Genomic DNA, 18,624 nt, shown 5'->3' on the forward strand with positions numbered 1-18,624 from the left:
TTTTATAAAGAGTCTACTTTGTTTCTTTAATTCTGTTTAAAACAGAGTAAAATCTCTGGCGTGTCAATCCACTTGGGATGCGCCAACTCGTCCTACTCCAGTTCGTAATCGCTGAGGTTTTGGAACGCATGTTGGTTTGTACGATGACTTCTGGGGGCCGATGTATCAAGTCGATGTTTTTATGCCCTTGGACAAATTTAGCGCCAATTTATCTACCCCGGGATCCAAGCCTTGACTGGCACTGAAGCGGTTTCGAACCATCGGCCGTGTGGACATGGCGGACCTCCTGCCGACTCTGCTACACCTGCCCTTAAAGGCATCACCCCACGAATCTGAGGTGGTACGGTTTTCAGGTGGAGTATTTGTATACGGGATCGTAGATTAAGGAGAGGGGGTGATTTCGTCCATTTCTTCCCAATTGCCGTAATAAATGGCCCGGAAGATGCGGCTTCGAGCGTTCCGGCGCGCTATTTCCTACAACGAGTTCGATTGGAGCGCGCCAGCCGTGTGCACACACCGCATCTTCCGGGCCGTTTTTTATGCCAATTAGCAAGAAATGGACGGAGTCACCTCCCTCCCCATAATCTACGATCCCGTATACGAATACTCCACCTGAAATCCGTACCACCTCAGATTCGTGGGGTGATGCCTTTAATTCCATTTACTGTATTTATTTATTGATTGCTTATGTCCGATATGAGTACAAAAAATCAGTTCTAACATTTTCAAGATTATTTCCTCCCGTCTCTCAGCAAATTGTGTGATTCGCAGTGAATCGTGATCAATGACGAGGAGATCGCTGATCATAACCCACTGACCTAATGGGTTAACCGCGTTTTCGTTCGTTTTATTTGTGAAGAACACATTCAATCAACTACTCAGCAGTTCGCATTCCTCATCATGAACTACTTTATTTTTGCCGCACTTCTCGCTTCCTCTGCTGCAGTTGCTCGTGGGTCAATAGATTCCGTATCAGAACCAATGCTGTTGAGTATTGTTCAAAACTTTGTAGTTGGGCCAGATCTTTCGTATTACGGCGTACCACTAGGGACATTCAAATGTGATGAATTAGGAGTTCGTGGAGAATTATACCTATCTGACGATCACACCATTCTTCTTGCTGACTTTGTTCATGATCCTCCGATGTCATCGTGTGAGTTTTATGTGGCAAATGCAACTTGTCTCCAGTATATCATTTTCTATGCTTCAAAATAATCGATAGAAAAAGATGGGGGATTTCGGGTGGTAATTGCGGGTATGATATACATTGCACAGAATTCTTGTGCACTTTTGTATTGTCAAAATCTCGTTCTCACACTTTATCTCTTTTTTCGTGCGACGTTACTGCCTTGGTAGTAAGTACACCATACACGTTTATGAAGAAGATCTTGATGGAAATGTGAGAGTTGAACATCAAGCAGTAAAGCAGCTGTGGCTGTTCAGAAATGAATCTACGGTTATGTTCAAAAGAAGGTTTTATTCCAATCGCTCAGGATCACAAATGATCTCTCTACTTCATCAGAACCACGTTCTTCGTTTGATATTTCTTTCTGTAGTTGGGAAACAAAGTAGTGTTAAGAGTTTTGTTTAGGTTAATGTCCTGAGAACCATGAGATTTTGGTTTAATGACAATTGTTGCTAATTTAATACTGTTACTGTTTACCACAAATGCTTCACAATCTTATTTATTATTTTATTAGCTACATTGCAAAAGTTCCAATTAGGTACCGCAGCGATGATAGGACCTCCGCGGAAAGAGGACATGGAAAGAAAGGTAGTTCAAAGAAAATCTAAGACTAGCTTGAAAAACTCAAATTCAATGTTTCAAGATTGGAGAAGGGCTACTGCTAGCTTATACTCATCCGAACTTTTCTTGGGAGGAAATCAGGCGGCACCGACAAATAACCAAGAGAGGGTAAATCTTTCTTTCAGGCTAAATTATAATCGCCTCATAACATACGTTTCAGTGTTGATCCAAGAAAGAATAAACCCATCAAAAGGAGTAAGTTCCTCATTCTAATCGATACTTTTAATTCCTTCACAGTTACTCTAGGTCACGAACTACTAGAAGTGCATGCTAATTCATTTGTTTATTCAATAACTGAAGCCTTTCTACCAGTATTGTTGTCTCAAATACGGGAGGCATGGCGCTCTCCCATGAGTTTTCCTTAAAAAAACGAAGAACTACCTTCTACCGAGCAGCGGCAACCTGTCATGCTCTTGAAAGAGCACGAGAAGCTAAGTTGTCACCTGTGGTGGTAAAAGCATTGAAAAAAATGGTGTTGTGTAGAAGTTAAACAAACATATGCACAGTAACCACTTTGTCCTTCATAAATTAATAAATGAATGTTAGCTCCGTCAAAAACAGCATTGAAAGAAGTTTTCGATGTTGAGTTTTCTCCATTGATACATTTGTTAACGATGGTTTTTAGAAACAGCAGCGAAATACAACTGAGAAGATGCTGGAAATTCGGGAGTCGAAACCTCCTGTTCACACTGAGGCGACTCAAGTTTGATAAAATGCACTTAATATTTGCTAATAGTGAAATTATTCGCCGTAATAGTTCGTTATAACAACGTGAGTGATGCAGTGAAGGCTTCCGGATTTGATCTTATTAAAGACATCACCCTTCGAATCTGAGGTGGTACGGATTGCAGCTGGAGTATTCGTATACAGGATCGTAGATTAAGGAGAGGGAAGTGATTCCGTCCATTTCTTCCTAAATGCCGCAAAAAAAAACGCTCCGGAAGAGGCGGCACGTGCACAAGGCTGGCGCGCTCCAGTCGAACTCCTTGTAGAAAATAGCGCGCCGGAACACCCGGTAACCGCATCTTTCGGGCCGTTTTTTTACGGCAATGAGGAAGAAGTAGACGGAATCACCCTTCACTCCATAACCTACGACTCCGTAAACGAATACTCCACCTGGAATCCGTACCACCACAGATTCGTGGGGTGATGCTTTTAACCTACTCGCACAGTTTTTATACCCGTAATAAAATCCATGCGCCTCGATTTAATCACTCAAAGAGGAGGAGAAAGGGAGGAGGAGTGGGTCTAAAGTTACCTCTTTAGACAGACTAGATCTTCCTCGTTCATCTAATTCCTGGATTCATAGGGGATGGTTCACACTTCCTCTGTAATGCCTACTTTACAAACCCTATCTGTTGCTGAAGAGATCCCAACATCGAAAAGTTTCCCTAACACCGCCTCTAACTGCATTTAATAAAGAAGTAACTAAAAAAATACTAAACTATTAATATATTTTATTATCATTTATCCTGATTGAGGCACCAAAATTGGGGCTAATAGTATTGCCACAAGTCGGACCAAATCAGATTGAAAATTGTAAACCGTTTATTTCTTTCACTTTCAGATTGTTTTTCCCGCTTTAACATCGACTTACGCTGAGCGAAGAGCACAAAATCTTCTGGTTTCCCATTAGCAGTAGCCTTTCCATCACTAGGTGAATTGTACCATGTGTCCTGCAACTAAGTAGCTTGAAAATACATACTATGATGAGTAAGCATGGCTAGAAAGAGTAGATCTAACTTCAATCCAGTAATGACAAAATCCATTCTGTATTTAGAAAATCGAGGGGAGAGAAAGAAAGAGAAAGATTGCTGTTTATGATAGTGCACGAAGATGAGATGAAATTTTGCAGCTATTTCAAGACGGCTTATAAAGTACGGACCCTTACGCAAAACAACGACATCAACACGACCTCCAACCGCAACATTATCGTATTTAGCATTCCGTTATCTCCACAGAAAATCGATCTCTTTATTTGTCAATGCTTGTTAAGGTTGGAGTCACTTTCATCACTTCATCCGAGTGAATTCTATGAAGAGATCGAATACGTTGACGACGAAGAAGAAACAGAAGAAAGAGAAGAGAGCGTGAATCAATTCCTTCCTAAACTTAAGGTATTGTAGGAATTTTTGTGCCTTTATTCTTCTTCTTCAATTATTAGTTAGTTATTTCACAACTCCCTATGTGATGTCTAAATTGAATATTTTCTTGGCTTTCAAAACATTACAGAGTTCCCCATGTTTAAGTCGTAATTGTGATCACAAACTTTTTTTTCGACATGGACTGTTGACGCCTTCTGCAGCTGTCAATTAATTGAAATTTCTTCCCTAATTTTTTATTTATTTGTAACTGATTTGAGAAATTACTGCACCATTGCGTAACACCACTAGTCTTCGTTTATTGGTAACTGTGCCAAATATTTGATTGCAAAGAGCCAGCGTCTACTCTGTGAAAACAACAACTCAAAGGGTAACTCCACATGGTTGTGGAGTTTTCAGCAGCTGCTTTCTTACATCTGTGTAAAAAAGAACGGGATAGTGACGGTAGGCGCAATAAACAGTTGGAAACATCCTTCGGAAATTTTCAATTTGTATCCTGTTTCCTTATAATCAAGAGTAGAAACAGTACTAAAGGATAGTGAGAGTGCCTAAAGAAGTGATGAATACTTGAGCTCTAGGATTTGTCGTAAAAACTTGTTTTAAAAGGTGGCTTTCAGTGAATTTAGGAACCGGTAATCTTCGATTTGCAAATACATAAATGAAAAAGCAAAAAGTCCGTTATGAATAACCAGTCTGAACGTCCGGCTTTTGCCGGACGTTCAGAGTGGAAAGAACAATCAAACTTAATTTTACATCTATTTTTCTCTGAAAGCTCCACAATTTGGAAATATCACTCGGAGTATGAGTTTCTTCCGCTCCTAACTATAAGCACAGAATGATATAATGATCATCATCGTACTGATGAAGATAAAACTCTATGTCAGACCACGCGAACGTGTGTTGGCTAGTATTGTATCTAAGTAGCCATTTGTATGTGTGTTTCCACTTTTTGAAGAAAGGATGTTAGCAGCATCAGGGAAATATGCATGGAAATAGATACGCGAATGAGTCATAGAAACCCATTCTTCCATTGGGGCTTCCGCTCACCAATCTGACGCCAAGGTACCCGTCTCCCTTTCTTTTTGGAATTTCGTGACTGAGACACACACAGACGCACACACGTGACAGAATAAGCCGTTATTATACAGCATAATAGTAACATTCCAGTCTTTATCTAAATATTAACTATGTCGCAGTTTATCTAATGCTGAATGTGTTTGTAATTTTTCGTGGCACTCCATTTCCAAGATCATCATTCTAGGAATCATCTAGATGAGGAATGTTAGGTAGCCTGCATCAATAAGTTTTCTCAGTTGCTTTTCTGTCCAAGTCGAGTGTAATTTACAAAATTTTTGTTGAACGTTATCATGATTAAAAATGGGCAAAAATCAACTTGTTGACGAAGTCAATGCTATCGCTCTGAGGTTATCAAAATCATAATCAGTATAACCATTAGGTTACTCGGAAAATCTTGCACCGAAAAATTGTAATTTTTCATGACATTATTTAAAACAAATAACATTCAACAAGATGTTCACCGTGACGTCTATACCCTTCGGCACCTGTTGATCAAATCACTGATGCTCTTCGCCCTTTCAGGAGGCTGCAACACGAAGAAGTTGACCGATGTGTTGAGGTCGTCGTATTTCTCGAACTTTCTGTGCGTGATGTTTCAGCGGCAGAAACAAATGGTAGTCTGACGGCACAGGGTCGGGTGACTACGACTAGTGTGCGACCTGTGCCAGCCGAGCTCTACGACTTTTTTTTGCGATTATCTGAAGAGGTGTGCAGCAAATGAATAGTTAAGTTTCTCGGCCGCTTTTCTTGAATTTCATCGGCCAATTTTTGGGGCTGATCGGCGTATGCTGTTGTCATATTCTCATGCACGAAGGAGCTCATACGTACTCTATTGAAAACGCTCCTGCTGCGAAGAAAATGAACCTGCAGTTGACTGTTCAACGGGAAACAGTGCCCTCGCCTAACGTGTTGTTGATGTTTCGACCGCTTCGCTCGAGTTGAGTTCTTGGAGCCACTCGCACTAGATGATCGCTCCGAAATTGCTGTTTACCTATGATATTCTAGAAATTAAAAAAAAGCTTTATGAAAGCTTTATGAAAGCTTCGAGAACATCCTACCATCCTTCGTTTCTTTGCTGCAACATTCAATTTATTCCTAGAAAAATCTGGTTTTTTCTTCTATTTTTGGTGAAATACTATCCGAACAACTCCATAGATACCTCATTTGACAGAGTTCTACAGTTTGAAAGATAACTAATAACGTGGTTGGCAAATAATGTCTGTGAATGTAGCTTCCTCCCAGGAATTTCATAGGATTTGTTTCTGAATGTTCCAAATGTACTTTTGTGTGTGTTCGTTTGTTTGCGAGCTAGACCTGCTGACACGAGAGTTCGGACAAGAAAGTTGCACGCATTGGATTCCTATAAACAAAATTTGCAAGCGTACAAAGTATGTACACGTTCCGCAAAAATCCCGTAAATTACACTCGAGTTGGACAGAAAAGCAACTGAGAAAACTTATTGATGCAGGCTACCTAACATTCCTCATCTAGATGATTCCTAGAATGGTGATCTTGGGAATGGAGTGCCACGAAAATTACAAACACATTCAGCATTAGATAAACTGCGACATAGTTATTATTCAGATGAAGACTGGAATGTTACTATCATGCTATATAATAACGCGCTTAGTCCGTGTGTGTATGTGTGTATGTGTGTGTTTGTCTGTGTGTCACGAAAATATTCCATAATGATGCAAATCTCTCCACCGTTGGGGTGCCAAACCATCGCGATGCACCTAATAGGCGAGCACTCTACCTTTCCACTATTGTCCAAAGTTGTATGTACGTTGGCTTTGATAGGTCATGTTAGTTTGTGTCATTTGTTACTGAGGCTAAATAAACTTTATGTGAATGTACACTTCCAGATTTGCTAAATATCATGCTATATAATGACCGCTTATTCTGTTACGTGTGTACTTCTGTGTGTGTCTCAGTGACGAAATCCCAAAAAGAAAGGGAGACGGATACCTTGGCGTCGGATTGGTGAGCGGGATCCCCAATGGAGGAATGGGTTTCTATGACTCATTCGCGTATCTATTTCCATGCATATTTCCCTGATGCTGCTAACATCCTTTCTTCAAAAAGTGGACACACACACAAATCAAACGGCTGCTTAGGATTACAGTTGGAACATCGAACTCGTTTTAGGACATTGTGTTAACACATACTTTTGCACAGCGTGCTTATATAGAACAGATACGGTGTAGAATGTGTGAAGTCATGGGATCTGTGAAAATATATACATGTTAGTATTTTTTCTGCAGCATGTTCTCTTGTAATCCTTATTTGTGTGGAGTTTGTCAAAAGAGGTCAATGTAGTTCACTATTGTCACTCAGCATGTCACCGTTTATTATGCTTCTGGTGACATACTTTTTAAATAAATAGAATTATTTTCTTTTTCTCCTTAATTTCCGACAACACGCGCTCAGATTACCATATTTGAATTCCAAAACATGTTGCGTGAGCTCGCTTTTCGCTTCTCTCTTCCGAATTCGCAGTTTAAACCGCTCCATCTTGACGCGATCATCGAACGCCGCGTTGGTTCGAGGGTAGTAGGGAGGCGGAGTCTAGGTGATCCAAGGTGGTCTTAGATGTTGTCTTACTGGTCTAGCGGCAGCCGTAATCATGCGGAGGCACACGGCGCTGAAAACAGCTCAGCACCGGTCAGCCGTTTTTCGAGGGTACCTCTTGTCCCGTTCGATTTCTTACCGACATGATAGCATGATAGCTCCGGCAGAAGAACCTCTGGAATGACATGTCCATCTTCCCACAGACGGTGAGGAGGGAACTGAATATGGCTGTCGAAAAGATCAAAGTAAAAACCGCAGATAATTTTCTTCACTCCCTTCTCGATGCAGTGGTTGTTTCCTTCGTGTTCCGGAGAGGAGTCATCTTCGCTTGCCATTGAAGAAGTCTCGACAGGCATAGCTAATTCTTTTTCTCACTCCTGCAGCTTCAGACAGCACTTCTGCTCTTCCCTCTCTGAGGTATTCTTCTACCGCTTCTCCGCAAAGCCTTGCGAGCTTGAGCGTGAGTTCCTGATTGCCTGCGTCTCGCGCTGCTCCAGGCTGGCTTATCACCTTAAGAGTTTCGAGAGGTAGATGTCTCTTGGTGGGTTTAAAAAACTCAGCCTTCCTCGTGCACTCGTGAAGGCGTTAAATGAGCTGGTCGCATCCCTCATCGATGTTGTCAATTGCGGAATCTTCTCAAAAACCGACTAGAGTAGCGAAGAGATCCTAGTTAATGATAGTTTTGGGACTTTGCTTTTTAAACTTAGCTGCTTTCTTTTCTCTCCTTGTGAAGGAAAAGCTTCCTCGGAAGAGGCGATGGTACTATTCCGTTCAGAACTTTGCCACAACAACAACATCCGTCACGCAAAACCCTTTTCAAACGATGATGTAGTCAGTTTCATTACGGCCCCCTCCACCGGGTGACTCTCACGTCCAGCGTAAAGAAGAGGACTTCTGAAATTACAATTTCCCATTGATGGTCTTAGTCACCATGACCTCGCCCCCTGTTCATTCTGTTTTTTGTAGGACGTGCACCCGATGTGAAGTTTCTCAAGCGTTCTTCTCGAGCCAATTTTGGCGTTGAAATCACCAAAATCACCAACAATGACCTTGCAGAAAGTATGACTTTCTCCGTGGAACTTTTTTAGATCCATACAAAAATCCTCTCCTTCTTCTTCATCGTAGCTTGGTGCTGGAGCATAAGCGACAAAGATAGTCAAAGCTGGCATTGAACCATATTTTCTCAACCGTGAACGTTCGATTCGTTTGTAAGTTGTTCGGAAGAATCTATATTCCTTGCCATACACGTGTTGACGAGGACACCAACTCCACCAACTCCTCTACTGTCACATGTTCCAAAGAACATTTCTTCGCCAGGTTCAGTTTTATACGGCACTCAGTGGATGGCGTCGTCCCGTCTTGATCAGTCCGATGACGTCGTACTCAATTTTCCTGGCTTGCATCATCAGATGGTCAATGGCCATCCGATGCAAGCCTTCAGGCGTTGTAAGCACAGATCATCCTTTTTCGGTTTCGGTAACCTTCATGACTCTTGCAACCCCGTCTTTCCCGGCGCTACTGTACCTGGCTTTCCTCCGGAGTCAGGAGGCTCTTTTCTATTGCTGTGTTTTGCATATAAATTTGAAACCCATGGGCACGTTGCAAGCCTTTAGTCCCACGAGTTTTAGTCTTAGTTTTAATTTTACTTTTCATGCAATATACATTTATATGTACATGCACATACACGTTTGTATACATATTCACATGTACATTTACATACACACATAAATACGTACGTACATACATACATACATACATACATACATACATAGATACATACATACATATACATATACATATACATATACACATATATATATACATATATACATATACATATATCATATACATATATACATATACATATATCATATACATATACATATACATATACATATACATATATACATATATACATGTACATATACATATACATACACATGCACATATACATATACATACACACGTACATACACACATACGCACACATATACATATACATATACATATACATATACATATACATATACATATACATATACATATACATATACATATACATATACATATACATATACGTATACATATACATATACACGTACACGTACACGTACACGTATACATATAGATATACGTATACGTATACATATACACGTACACGTACGCGTATACATATACACGTCGTTCTCCTACCTTTCTCCTTTCCACTTTTTAGCCCTTGTTTTAGAACGTAGATGAAAGCCGTCCTGATACCTACATGAAGCTCTGTCCTTCCGATCTTTTCCATTGACAAAAACAAATGCTGCGCAGCTTCAAATATTTTGAAGCAGTGCAAAAGTTAACTATCAAAGATTCCGTTGTCTTAGGATGGCGAAACTAAACGACGTCAGGTGACCACACCTCCATCAACCACTGTTTCCTTCCCAACGTTGATCACAGGTGAGAATGTTGTCATATTTCATACTGTTTGATGTGGAGGGCGGATATCTTGAACAGGTGTGCTCCACGTTTCTCAAGATGTAAGGCAATTCTTGATCACAGTATTGTTTACTTGCTCTCTGCCCTACATTTTGTCATTGATTCCTCATTGCGGCAAGAAGCCAACAGTCCAATGAAAGTAGCGCAACTCTGCAGTTAAAACCTCTTCAATTTGTTTGTAGTCGAATCTCGAATCAACTTCAAACTGTTTTTGGGAGTATCCCTCTGTGGATATCAATGAAAAATTACGCCCAGCCATTTTTTAAAGTAGAGCGATGGAAAGCGATTTCTATGAGAAGACAACCACTACGCGTTTACAACTGGGAGTAAGTTCACGCGCCTGAGGAATCTGAATTGCTTGGACTACGCTGTAATTGCAAGGAGTCTGACTTTCATTAGGTAGTTGATCTCTTGGCTCTCTTGTCGCACTAAGGAGCCAACTGCATAATGTAGGGCATGGAGCAAGTAAGCAGGGTAAAGACCGAGAAATCCTCTACATCTTCTAAAAAGTAGGGCATGCCTGTTCAAGACGTCGCGATTCCGTTGAACCTCAGTCGTGGCCCACACACTAGGTGCCTCAACTGCGGTAGTTCTGCACTGGCTCTGTTAAAGCCATAAACAACACGAATGCAAGCAGTTCACAAAATTTTGGAAAAGTTAAGGAAATCTATTTGTAGATGGAGCTCGATCGAGAGCTTTTCCAAACCCATTGCTGAACATTGTTATGTGTGTTGCGTGATGTGGCTGTGTTATTTTGTTTTGAATAGCAGGGCATTTTCTACTTGCTTTCAGAAGGAATTTTGTCTTCGGCTAGCGATAGTGAAACACCAATGATTGTATTCGAGTAAGTCCTGTGTCTTTGCACTTCACATATGAGAGTCGCATTTTATTTATTCATTTCAGTAAGTCTGAGAAGCATCGACATGAGGTGTGTGTAGCACTCGATTCAGATACTGTTAAATCCAATGCTTTGAAGTTTTGATTTCGAAGAATTTGGTTGCGCATGAATGCAAACGTTAGCCTGCATCACATAAGCGAACCGCAATGCATTTTTTATACCTCTAGAATCAAGCGTCCCCTTCTCAGATGTTGGATGATGGCCTTACTAACGATGACGTCGTAGCGACCACAACAACAAGTTAGTTCACGGTTTATTTCTAAACATTTATATGCAACTGTAAAGGTTCATGTCAATTCACTCATTACATTGCTATTAGACTAATAGTGCAGCATGGAAAATTTGTTTCAAGTTGGTGAAAAAGTCTTATTCCTTTCTTATTTTTCACTGTGAACAACACACACAGAAATGCAAAGTATTTTACTAGTGTTGAAAATTATTGAGCAGAGAATTTCTCACTCTACAAGATAGAATACAATTGTCTTATTTCAATCTCAACCTCGCAGCCACTGTTAGACGAGTTTCTCAGCAAGGTCACATTTTCCTACTCAGATATTTTCTACACATAGACTTACTTGACTTAATCGGCGGGCTGATGTTATCGTCTGACGCGATTACCCGCATCTTCACCGAGGGATACCGTCCCTGAACATACCTCTGCCCAACTTTCTCAATCTTCTTCGAGAGCTTGCACAGAATCAATCCATTCGTCGCTATTCCATATTCTGCAAAACCTTAGGTCTCGCCTGAACTGCCTATCCACGTCGAGTGTCCTCAGATTCTCCTTCACCATCTCAATCCAGAACTTCCGTTTTCAGCCAGGTGGCTTCTTCTAACTCGAATTCGACAAACTCCTCAGAACTCGTTGAACAAGGCAACCTACCGTCCTCCTTAACATAAAATCAAAAAAGCGGAGACGATTAACTTCACATTCGATAGCAGTGCAAGATGTTGATATATTTAACGTGCCATCCGCCGGTATACCACATCAATTTCTGCGTAAAGATCTTCATTGTGGCATACCTTAGGCCAAAAGTAGCCAAGTAGCTGTCTAAGCAGATTTCGTTCCGTGCAATGAAGCCTCTCCATCACCCTAGATGGTGCGCCATGATGGGGCAAATTGCGGATAGGTAGACTCTCAGCTTGACTTCCCTGGTGATGGGGTCTATCTAAAATGATATCGACAGGATACTGATCTACTGTTCCTCGCACAATGTCGTCGATGGCGAAATTGAACAAGAAGGTCCCGCCACTGCCCCTTGTCTTACTCTAGTTACCACCTCAAGATGTTCGAACTGCAGCAGTTGTTCGTTGATTCATGTCATCAAGCAAGCGAAGGAATTTTCCTAGTACTCCATCGGAGTGAAGACGGCCTCGATAAGAAGAGTCGAAAGCGGCTTCAAAGTCCAAGAACGCTGATTGCATTGCCTTCGAATGCGGTGCCAGATTTCGATCGTTCTCCTGAGGATGAAATCACCTGGTCAATCGTAGATCGGCCAGGACGAAAGCAAGCTTGCTCATCGCGCGTTGTTTCTTCTCGATGTTTAATGAGTCGGTCCGGGGCTCCAATACCTTGTACATAACACGCTGCAAAAATATTCCTCGATAATTCTTAGGGTCCGTGACGGATAACTTCTTGTAGAAGACAATTATGATAGCGTATCTCCACGATCCATTCATCTATCCATATTGAACGGATGATCTTTTTCATCTCACGAATCTCAGACGGAGGAAGATATTTCAGCATTTCTGCGCTAATCCCATCGTCTTCACCAGATTTTCCATTTTAATCTTTTGGATGCAGACCAAAACCTCCGACTTGGTTCCTCGTTAACCGCATATGTCGGCCTATGAATGTGTTCGAGTTCAGGAGCTGACGATGGTTGCCGGTTCAGCAAGGTCTTGAAGTGATTTCTCCAGTTGGAAGGGTTGCTTCACCGACAGCTATTCCTTTGGCAGTGTTAAGAACAGGAGGACATCTTTTCAATTCGCTGCTATACTGTTCCAGTAAAGCATAGGCTTTCCGCGGGTTCTCGTCCTCCTACACCTTTCAAACTCCTCTGCTCTTGACGTCCACTCGTTTTCGCGGTCTTGTTGCAGCTGTCTTCCTTGTAAGACGTTTTCCTGGTTGAAGTCACCAGCGCTGTGCGCTGGTGACTTCAACCAAGAAAAGAGAATACAGAATTGTACGTGGGTTTTGTTTCCGCAGATACAAACCGGCAATAGAACCGGGAGCGTTTTCTTTGCAGCGTCCTGGATGCACTTTGTGAAGGGATCCGCATCGCTAAGCTTTTTCCTGGTCCGTACTCCAACATGAATAGACACACGTTGGCGGAATTTCGTTCTGCAATCTTCGCCTTTCAGACCCGCCACGTCGATTTTCGGTTGAAGAGCATGTCCTCGGTTTCTCTTGTTGAACCGTATCTTGAAGCTGAGAAGGACTGGACGGTGGTCAGAGTCGAACGTGACGTTCCAAACGGTTCTGGATTTTCGGATATCTGACTGAGGAATGTTCCTCCCAAGAACGTAGTCGAGCTGAAGTTTTAGAGTCCTCATCTTCCGCTTGTGCTGCTCTTCAGGCGTTAAAAGGGTTCATCCTTGCCACGTGAGCTGAGCTGCTCGATGATTCCTCTTAAACGTGGAAACGATGATGAGGCACGTGTATTCACATAAGTCGACCAGACAGCCACCTTTGTCCAACGTGCTCTCTGCTGGATAGTACCATTTTTTTTTAGCACATCGGATTGCTCTTCGAGTCCAATCTTGGCATTTGCGTCGATTCCGCTGGCTTGGTATTTTAGACATCATCACATTGAGTTCATCATAGAAGGAGTCTTTACCGATGTCCTCAGCGGTTTCCATAGCTGCGTGAGCATCCAAAGTTTACGACAATTCCCCTCCAGTAGGATCCAGAGTTCACGTCTTCTGCGATTCCGCAGTCGTGCAAAAGCGCACCTAGACGATGTTGAGCCAAATTCCTCTACCAAGTTGTTGTAATCGTTTCTCACAGCTAGTATATGGTAGCTAGTATATGGTGTAATTTTCGATGCTGATGACGGGCCGATCTCTCATGCGTGTTTCCTGCAGTGCAGCAAAGCGCACGCAGACATATCGCAGAAGCCTAGACAAGGTGGTTTGTTGGAGTTCACTCGATAGTGTTCAGCAGTTCACCGTGACAAGGTGAATGGTCACGAATGGTTGTTGCTAAAGATTCCTTGCTCCCTTCAAGCAGTTGACCTTTCAGGTTATGGGCTTTGGCGATGTGCTGGAAGACGGCACCTTTTTGCAATGTATGGGGATTTTTCGCCATATAACAGTGCGGGTTACATAGCTCGTACGTTCTCAGTGCGCACACTCGTGAGATTGTATTTAGTTAAAGCAGGGCCACCACGTGCAGGTAGCAATCCGACTCATTTACGCTGCCCCTCTACACATAGAGGTGGGAACACACGTGAACGATGTGCGCAGACTCGAAAATAAACTGCGAGAAACTCAAACCGCAAAACATTTTCTCTAGAAAAATTTGCTCTTTGATGAGAAAAGGGCTTGCAAAATGAAAATAAATGAATATGGTTACACTACGGGTCATAACTACATTGCACGGTTTCCACCCCATAATCTTGTGAGTGTTTATCATTAAATCATGAGTTTGTCAAAACTATTTTCCGCGTCCCATACGTTAATAATAAATAGGTATCACTCGATATGACTGGAGAGAGTACGCTCATCCTTATATTAACATCCCTTATTTGAAATAGCGTGAGATTAAAATTGAGCGAGATTGCCGATCATTCTATAAGGAGAATGAGAGTGGGTGTTATTCGCCGCCAACCACTGCAGGCTGATTCTTGCAGTATGATCTCCATCACCGTCCTGCTGGGAAACTTATTGTACCCTTCAGAAGTGCTCTTGGGTCCAAGCTTCTGCGGTATGCTCAAGAATGTCTAATGTGTATGTTTCTTAGTTCAATTTAGTTTTCATTCGTACGAAATGCAGGAGGATAAGGCAACTTGTGCATATTTCGGTGAACACCATGACAATGACATTGAGAGAATGATAGTTGTGACTGAGGAGCCTGCTAGTACTCGTGGCATTCTGGGAACCTCGTATGAAGGCTGGAGCAAAGCCATAGATGGAATTGTAGATCGCGGGATGCGGGAAGGTTCCGCTCATCACTACCTAATCATCGTAAAAAAACGGTGTGGAAGATGCTGTTCTTCACGGATTTCTTCACCACCTCAGATTCGTGGTATGATGCCTTTAACGAAACCTTGGTGACATGGTTAATGGTGAAAATGGTTTCGCCGAAAAAAGGATGATGGATGTTCATCTGTTCATCATTGACGGAGCGAGCTAGTACTCGACGCACACTCTCCATCCGTGTTTTGTGTTGAGCGTCAGCTGAGCTATGATATTTCAGGATTTTGTAACGGTCAGCGGCCAACTTATTAAGCGAACGTCGCAGATTAGACGTATTTCTTGGCCGCCTTGCCTAGATCTACGCGTAAGATGTGGGAATGATTTGTCGGCAGGGGCGAGAATGCTCATCCGCAGGGTTATGATGTTTTAAGTAAAACAACATTTTGAGTTTTAGAGTAAAATTACAAAATTAAAGCGGAAAATCCAAGATCGATATCCTTCCTACTCAAAATTTAGTGTAGATGCCACACCCTGTACACTCTTATGCAAACTTCTGGAGGACATCCGGACCATTGTTGAAGGAGTACCGAGATATCTCAGTTTTATGACTTATAATGATGAAGATTAGCAAAATTTATACGAGTTAAACTGACATTTCCAGGAAAGTTCGATGCTTCGTTTTCGTTGCCGCCTGCCACCAATGAGCAAGTTGCCTTTCTTCTTACGAATGGTGGATCTCTATCCGATTACAAATGGATTGGACTTTACGACCAGTGTAAAAACGTAAATGATCAAAACCATTAATTGCAAATTTGAGCAGAGAGGCACATGAGACATATCTCATTTCATATCACATCTTACTGGTTTCTTGTTCAGATTTCCATCCCACTGGTTTCACTAGCAGATGCAGATCCTCCCAGAGAAGAAAATATTGGTCCGTTTATCTCTCAAGAGCGGGATATGTCTAGTGGAGTAATTCGGATCCTGAATTGTAATACAATCCTTGTTCCCGATTTCCACTTCGAAATCAGCCAAAAACTACCGAGTGCGTTCTAACATGCTCTCGGATGAATGGTGCTTGAGTATGGATAGGGGCAAAATACAATTATATACAATCTTGATTATTTACGTTGTTTCACTTCATTTAGAACCGCGCTTTATCTTTCGTGTCCCACACTTTAAGGATCTTATTAACAAACCAGGGTTCCAGCACAAAGGTTTTACCCAGCTCATTGCAACTTTTACGGACCAGTTCATGGTCATTGGAGTTTGCATGAAGGTTTCTAGAAGTTTCCAAGAATCTTCGTTTGATCATGCAAGAAACAAGATGAGTTATTAGACGAGAAACACCTTACATCCATTATCAGATTCTTCTCCATTCTTCCAAAGCATTATTTTGGTTTTTGGTGTCTTCCAATTAAAGAAAAAAATGTAGCAGCAGACATAAACAGCATGAGCTTCTCTCGCTCGTGCTGAACCATGCTGAGACAAATTTGCTAAGCATAGCTTTTGAGGCTTAAAATGGATGTAAAAAGTAAAGATCATATATTCTTCATCACGGCGCCGCAGTTCCACTAGTGTCTGATTTGTGGAAAACAGTTTTATTGCTTCGTGATTTTCTAGTACAATAGTTTCACCTGTACCATTTGTCCCCTCAGTGATCTGCCGCGAGCGACAGAGAAATCTCACATTAGGGTTGACCACATTCCTGTGTTACGTTCTAGACGTCGATGAATTTAGTCGTTCGCTGCTCTTCTTCACCGAGATCACCACCGTTCCTCTTGCTTTAATTCACATCTGAAGCGCAGTTCAACGGTCGCGTTGAAGAAGTGGAGGCGGAGCCAACTGTTTTCGTTTTCTAGAAGCATTCTTGCTGGGCATGCGATTCTGAATGGAGTATCAATCAAATACGGTATGGAGATATTAGTTTTTTTAGACTCTTTCTTCTTCGTCGGAACAGGAAATGTCTCGCATGTTCATCAACAGACAAAAGCTCGCACAATCGGGCAGGAACTGTAGGTTTTATCTATTCTTTACCAACTATGCATCTTAAAAGTAATGCGATGCAACAAAACAAATATTTCAGTGTTTCCTTTGCATTTTTATATAAATTTATATACATTTATAATAGTCTCAACATTCAGGCATTTTCTCTTTCTTTTGAATTTATGGAACATTTATTTTGCGCATTTATAAACATAAGAGTAATAATCGAAACTGATACTCACTGTGAGCGCCACGAAGGAATGCCTGTACTTTCTTGTAATTCCTCTATATTCCGAGGCCTCTCCACTTGTTGTATTTTGCCACATCAACTACCCTAGAGAGATAAAAGACAAATCATTTTAGGAAGTTGACAAACATAAAAAGAAAAGGAAGTTTCGGGAACTTGACAAACATAAAACATGTGTGGAAGAAACCCATAAGGTTATCTTCAGTGCGTGGTAATTTCTGAAGATGACGTCAAAAAAACAACAAATGGAACATTGTTTTAGAGGGGATCCTTTGGAGTCGTACTCAGGTGGTGATGTGATGGTTCGATTGCCACGTGGACTCCGAACTTTCGATGTGGACTTTATGTCCATATACAATGAAGATAAAAAGAAAACACTTGGATATATCAACTTACCGAGTTTACTCGTGCCGCCTTGCGTAGACGACCTATGATCCAGAATTTTGTGAGAGTTAAAAGTGCCGTATTATGTGAGAAAATAAACTGTGTTTATAACGTAATGTGAAAAACACTACCTCGATCACAGACTTGAGTTCGGATAAATCTCCAAACTGTGAGTTATTGACGGAATTCTACAATTTCGGGACAACGAACAGCATGACTTAAAGTTGGTAAAGGACGAACTGCGCGGGTCTGATCAATCTCTTTGGGAGCTAGAAGGTGTTTGACCTTAATCAAGAATCGTCTGTGGTTTCTCAAGGGGTGTGACTTCCGGGTGCGAGCCGACGTGTAAAATTAGTGTTTTTTTTCTCTAATCCGTCTAAGTCCGGTTACTATACTATATAGTCCGGTTTTACATCCCTTTCCCTGCAAGGGACGAACTTTTTGGCTGAGTATGGGATAGTTCTAAATAGGTGACCGTGCAGTAGCAGCTGAATCTCTCAGCAACTGCGCTACACCTGCCACACTGGAATAATTAGTTTACCTAAACACCGAGTGAATGTTGTCGCCTAATACAGATGTATGTCGTTCTTGAATCTTTCCAATCAGTTCGATCTTCGGCTAAAGCTCCTACACAGTTGCAATTTCATAACCTACTGAACTCTTATCTTGCTTCAGAGCCTATCAACACCAAGTTTGCTCAGATCCTTTTTACCACTCCCATCCAGTATTTTATTTCCATCTTGTGGCCTTTTCGAGTTTGGGTTCTATTAGGTTGGTGCAGAAATAATGCGCTTTTCCCAACATTCACTTCTCCAACTTCGAAACGTTATAACTCGCCTCAAAATCAACTTTAATTATCCAAATAAGAACCATTGCAACCCCTTTTATTTTTGCCAACGAGACACAAGTTTGCATATTCCCGCTGTGTAAACGT

General features: G+C 41.6%; 3 protein-coding genes across 5 annotated transcripts; 1 reads left to right on the top strand and 2 right to left on the bottom strand.

Moving 5' to 3' along the window:
* Positions 1–900: 900 nt before the first annotated feature.
* RB195_025035 (uncharacterized protein) lies at positions 901–17,740 on the top strand (the record flags this gene model as incomplete). 3 transcript variants are annotated; one of them, XM_064213018.1, is made up of 14 exons in its annotated part: positions 901–1,153; positions 1,701–1,774; positions 1,830–1,915; positions 1,968–2,002; positions 3,663–3,741; positions 3,804–3,924; positions 9,924–9,996; positions 10,828–10,879; positions 10,939–10,963; positions 11,101–11,173; positions 15,735–15,856; positions 15,950–16,118; positions 17,010–17,088; positions 17,569–17,740. In XM_064213018.1, the coding sequence occupies 14 exons, from the start codon at positions 901–903 to the stop codon at positions 17,738–17,740; spliced, it is 1,413 nt and encodes a 470-aa protein (XP_064068899.1). The 3 variants fall into 3 exon arrangements, with proteins under 3 accessions (XP_064068899.1, XP_064068900.1, XP_064068901.1); XM_064213019.1 differs by lacking the exon at positions 901–1,153 and having other exon boundaries at positions 1,736–1,774; XM_064213020.1 differs by lacking the exon at positions 901–1,153 and having other exon boundaries at positions 1,736–1,774; positions 15,950–16,064.
* RB195_025036 (uncharacterized protein) lies at positions 12,917–13,489 on the bottom strand (the record flags this gene model as incomplete). The annotated part of the gene is made up of 1 exon (XM_064213021.1): positions 12,917–13,489. One exon carries the CDS (start codon positions 13,487–13,489, stop codon positions 12,917–12,919), a length of 573 nt encoding a protein of 190 aa, XP_064068902.1.
* RB195_025037 (uncharacterized protein) lies at positions 13,526–13,795 on the bottom strand (the record flags this gene model as incomplete). The annotated part of the gene is made up of 1 exon (XM_064213022.1): positions 13,526–13,795. The coding sequence occupies one exon, from the start codon at positions 13,793–13,795 to the stop codon at positions 13,526–13,528; it is 270 nt and encodes an 89-aa protein (XP_064068903.1).
* Positions 17,741–18,624: the final 884 nt, after the last annotated feature.

Source organism: Necator americanus, chromosome X (genome assembly GCF_031761385.1).
Source record: "Necator americanus strain Aroian chromosome X, whole genome shotgun sequence".
In the NCBI taxonomy this organism is placed as follows: domain Eukaryota; kingdom Metazoa; phylum Nematoda; class Chromadorea; order Rhabditida; family Ancylostomatidae; genus Necator; species Necator americanus.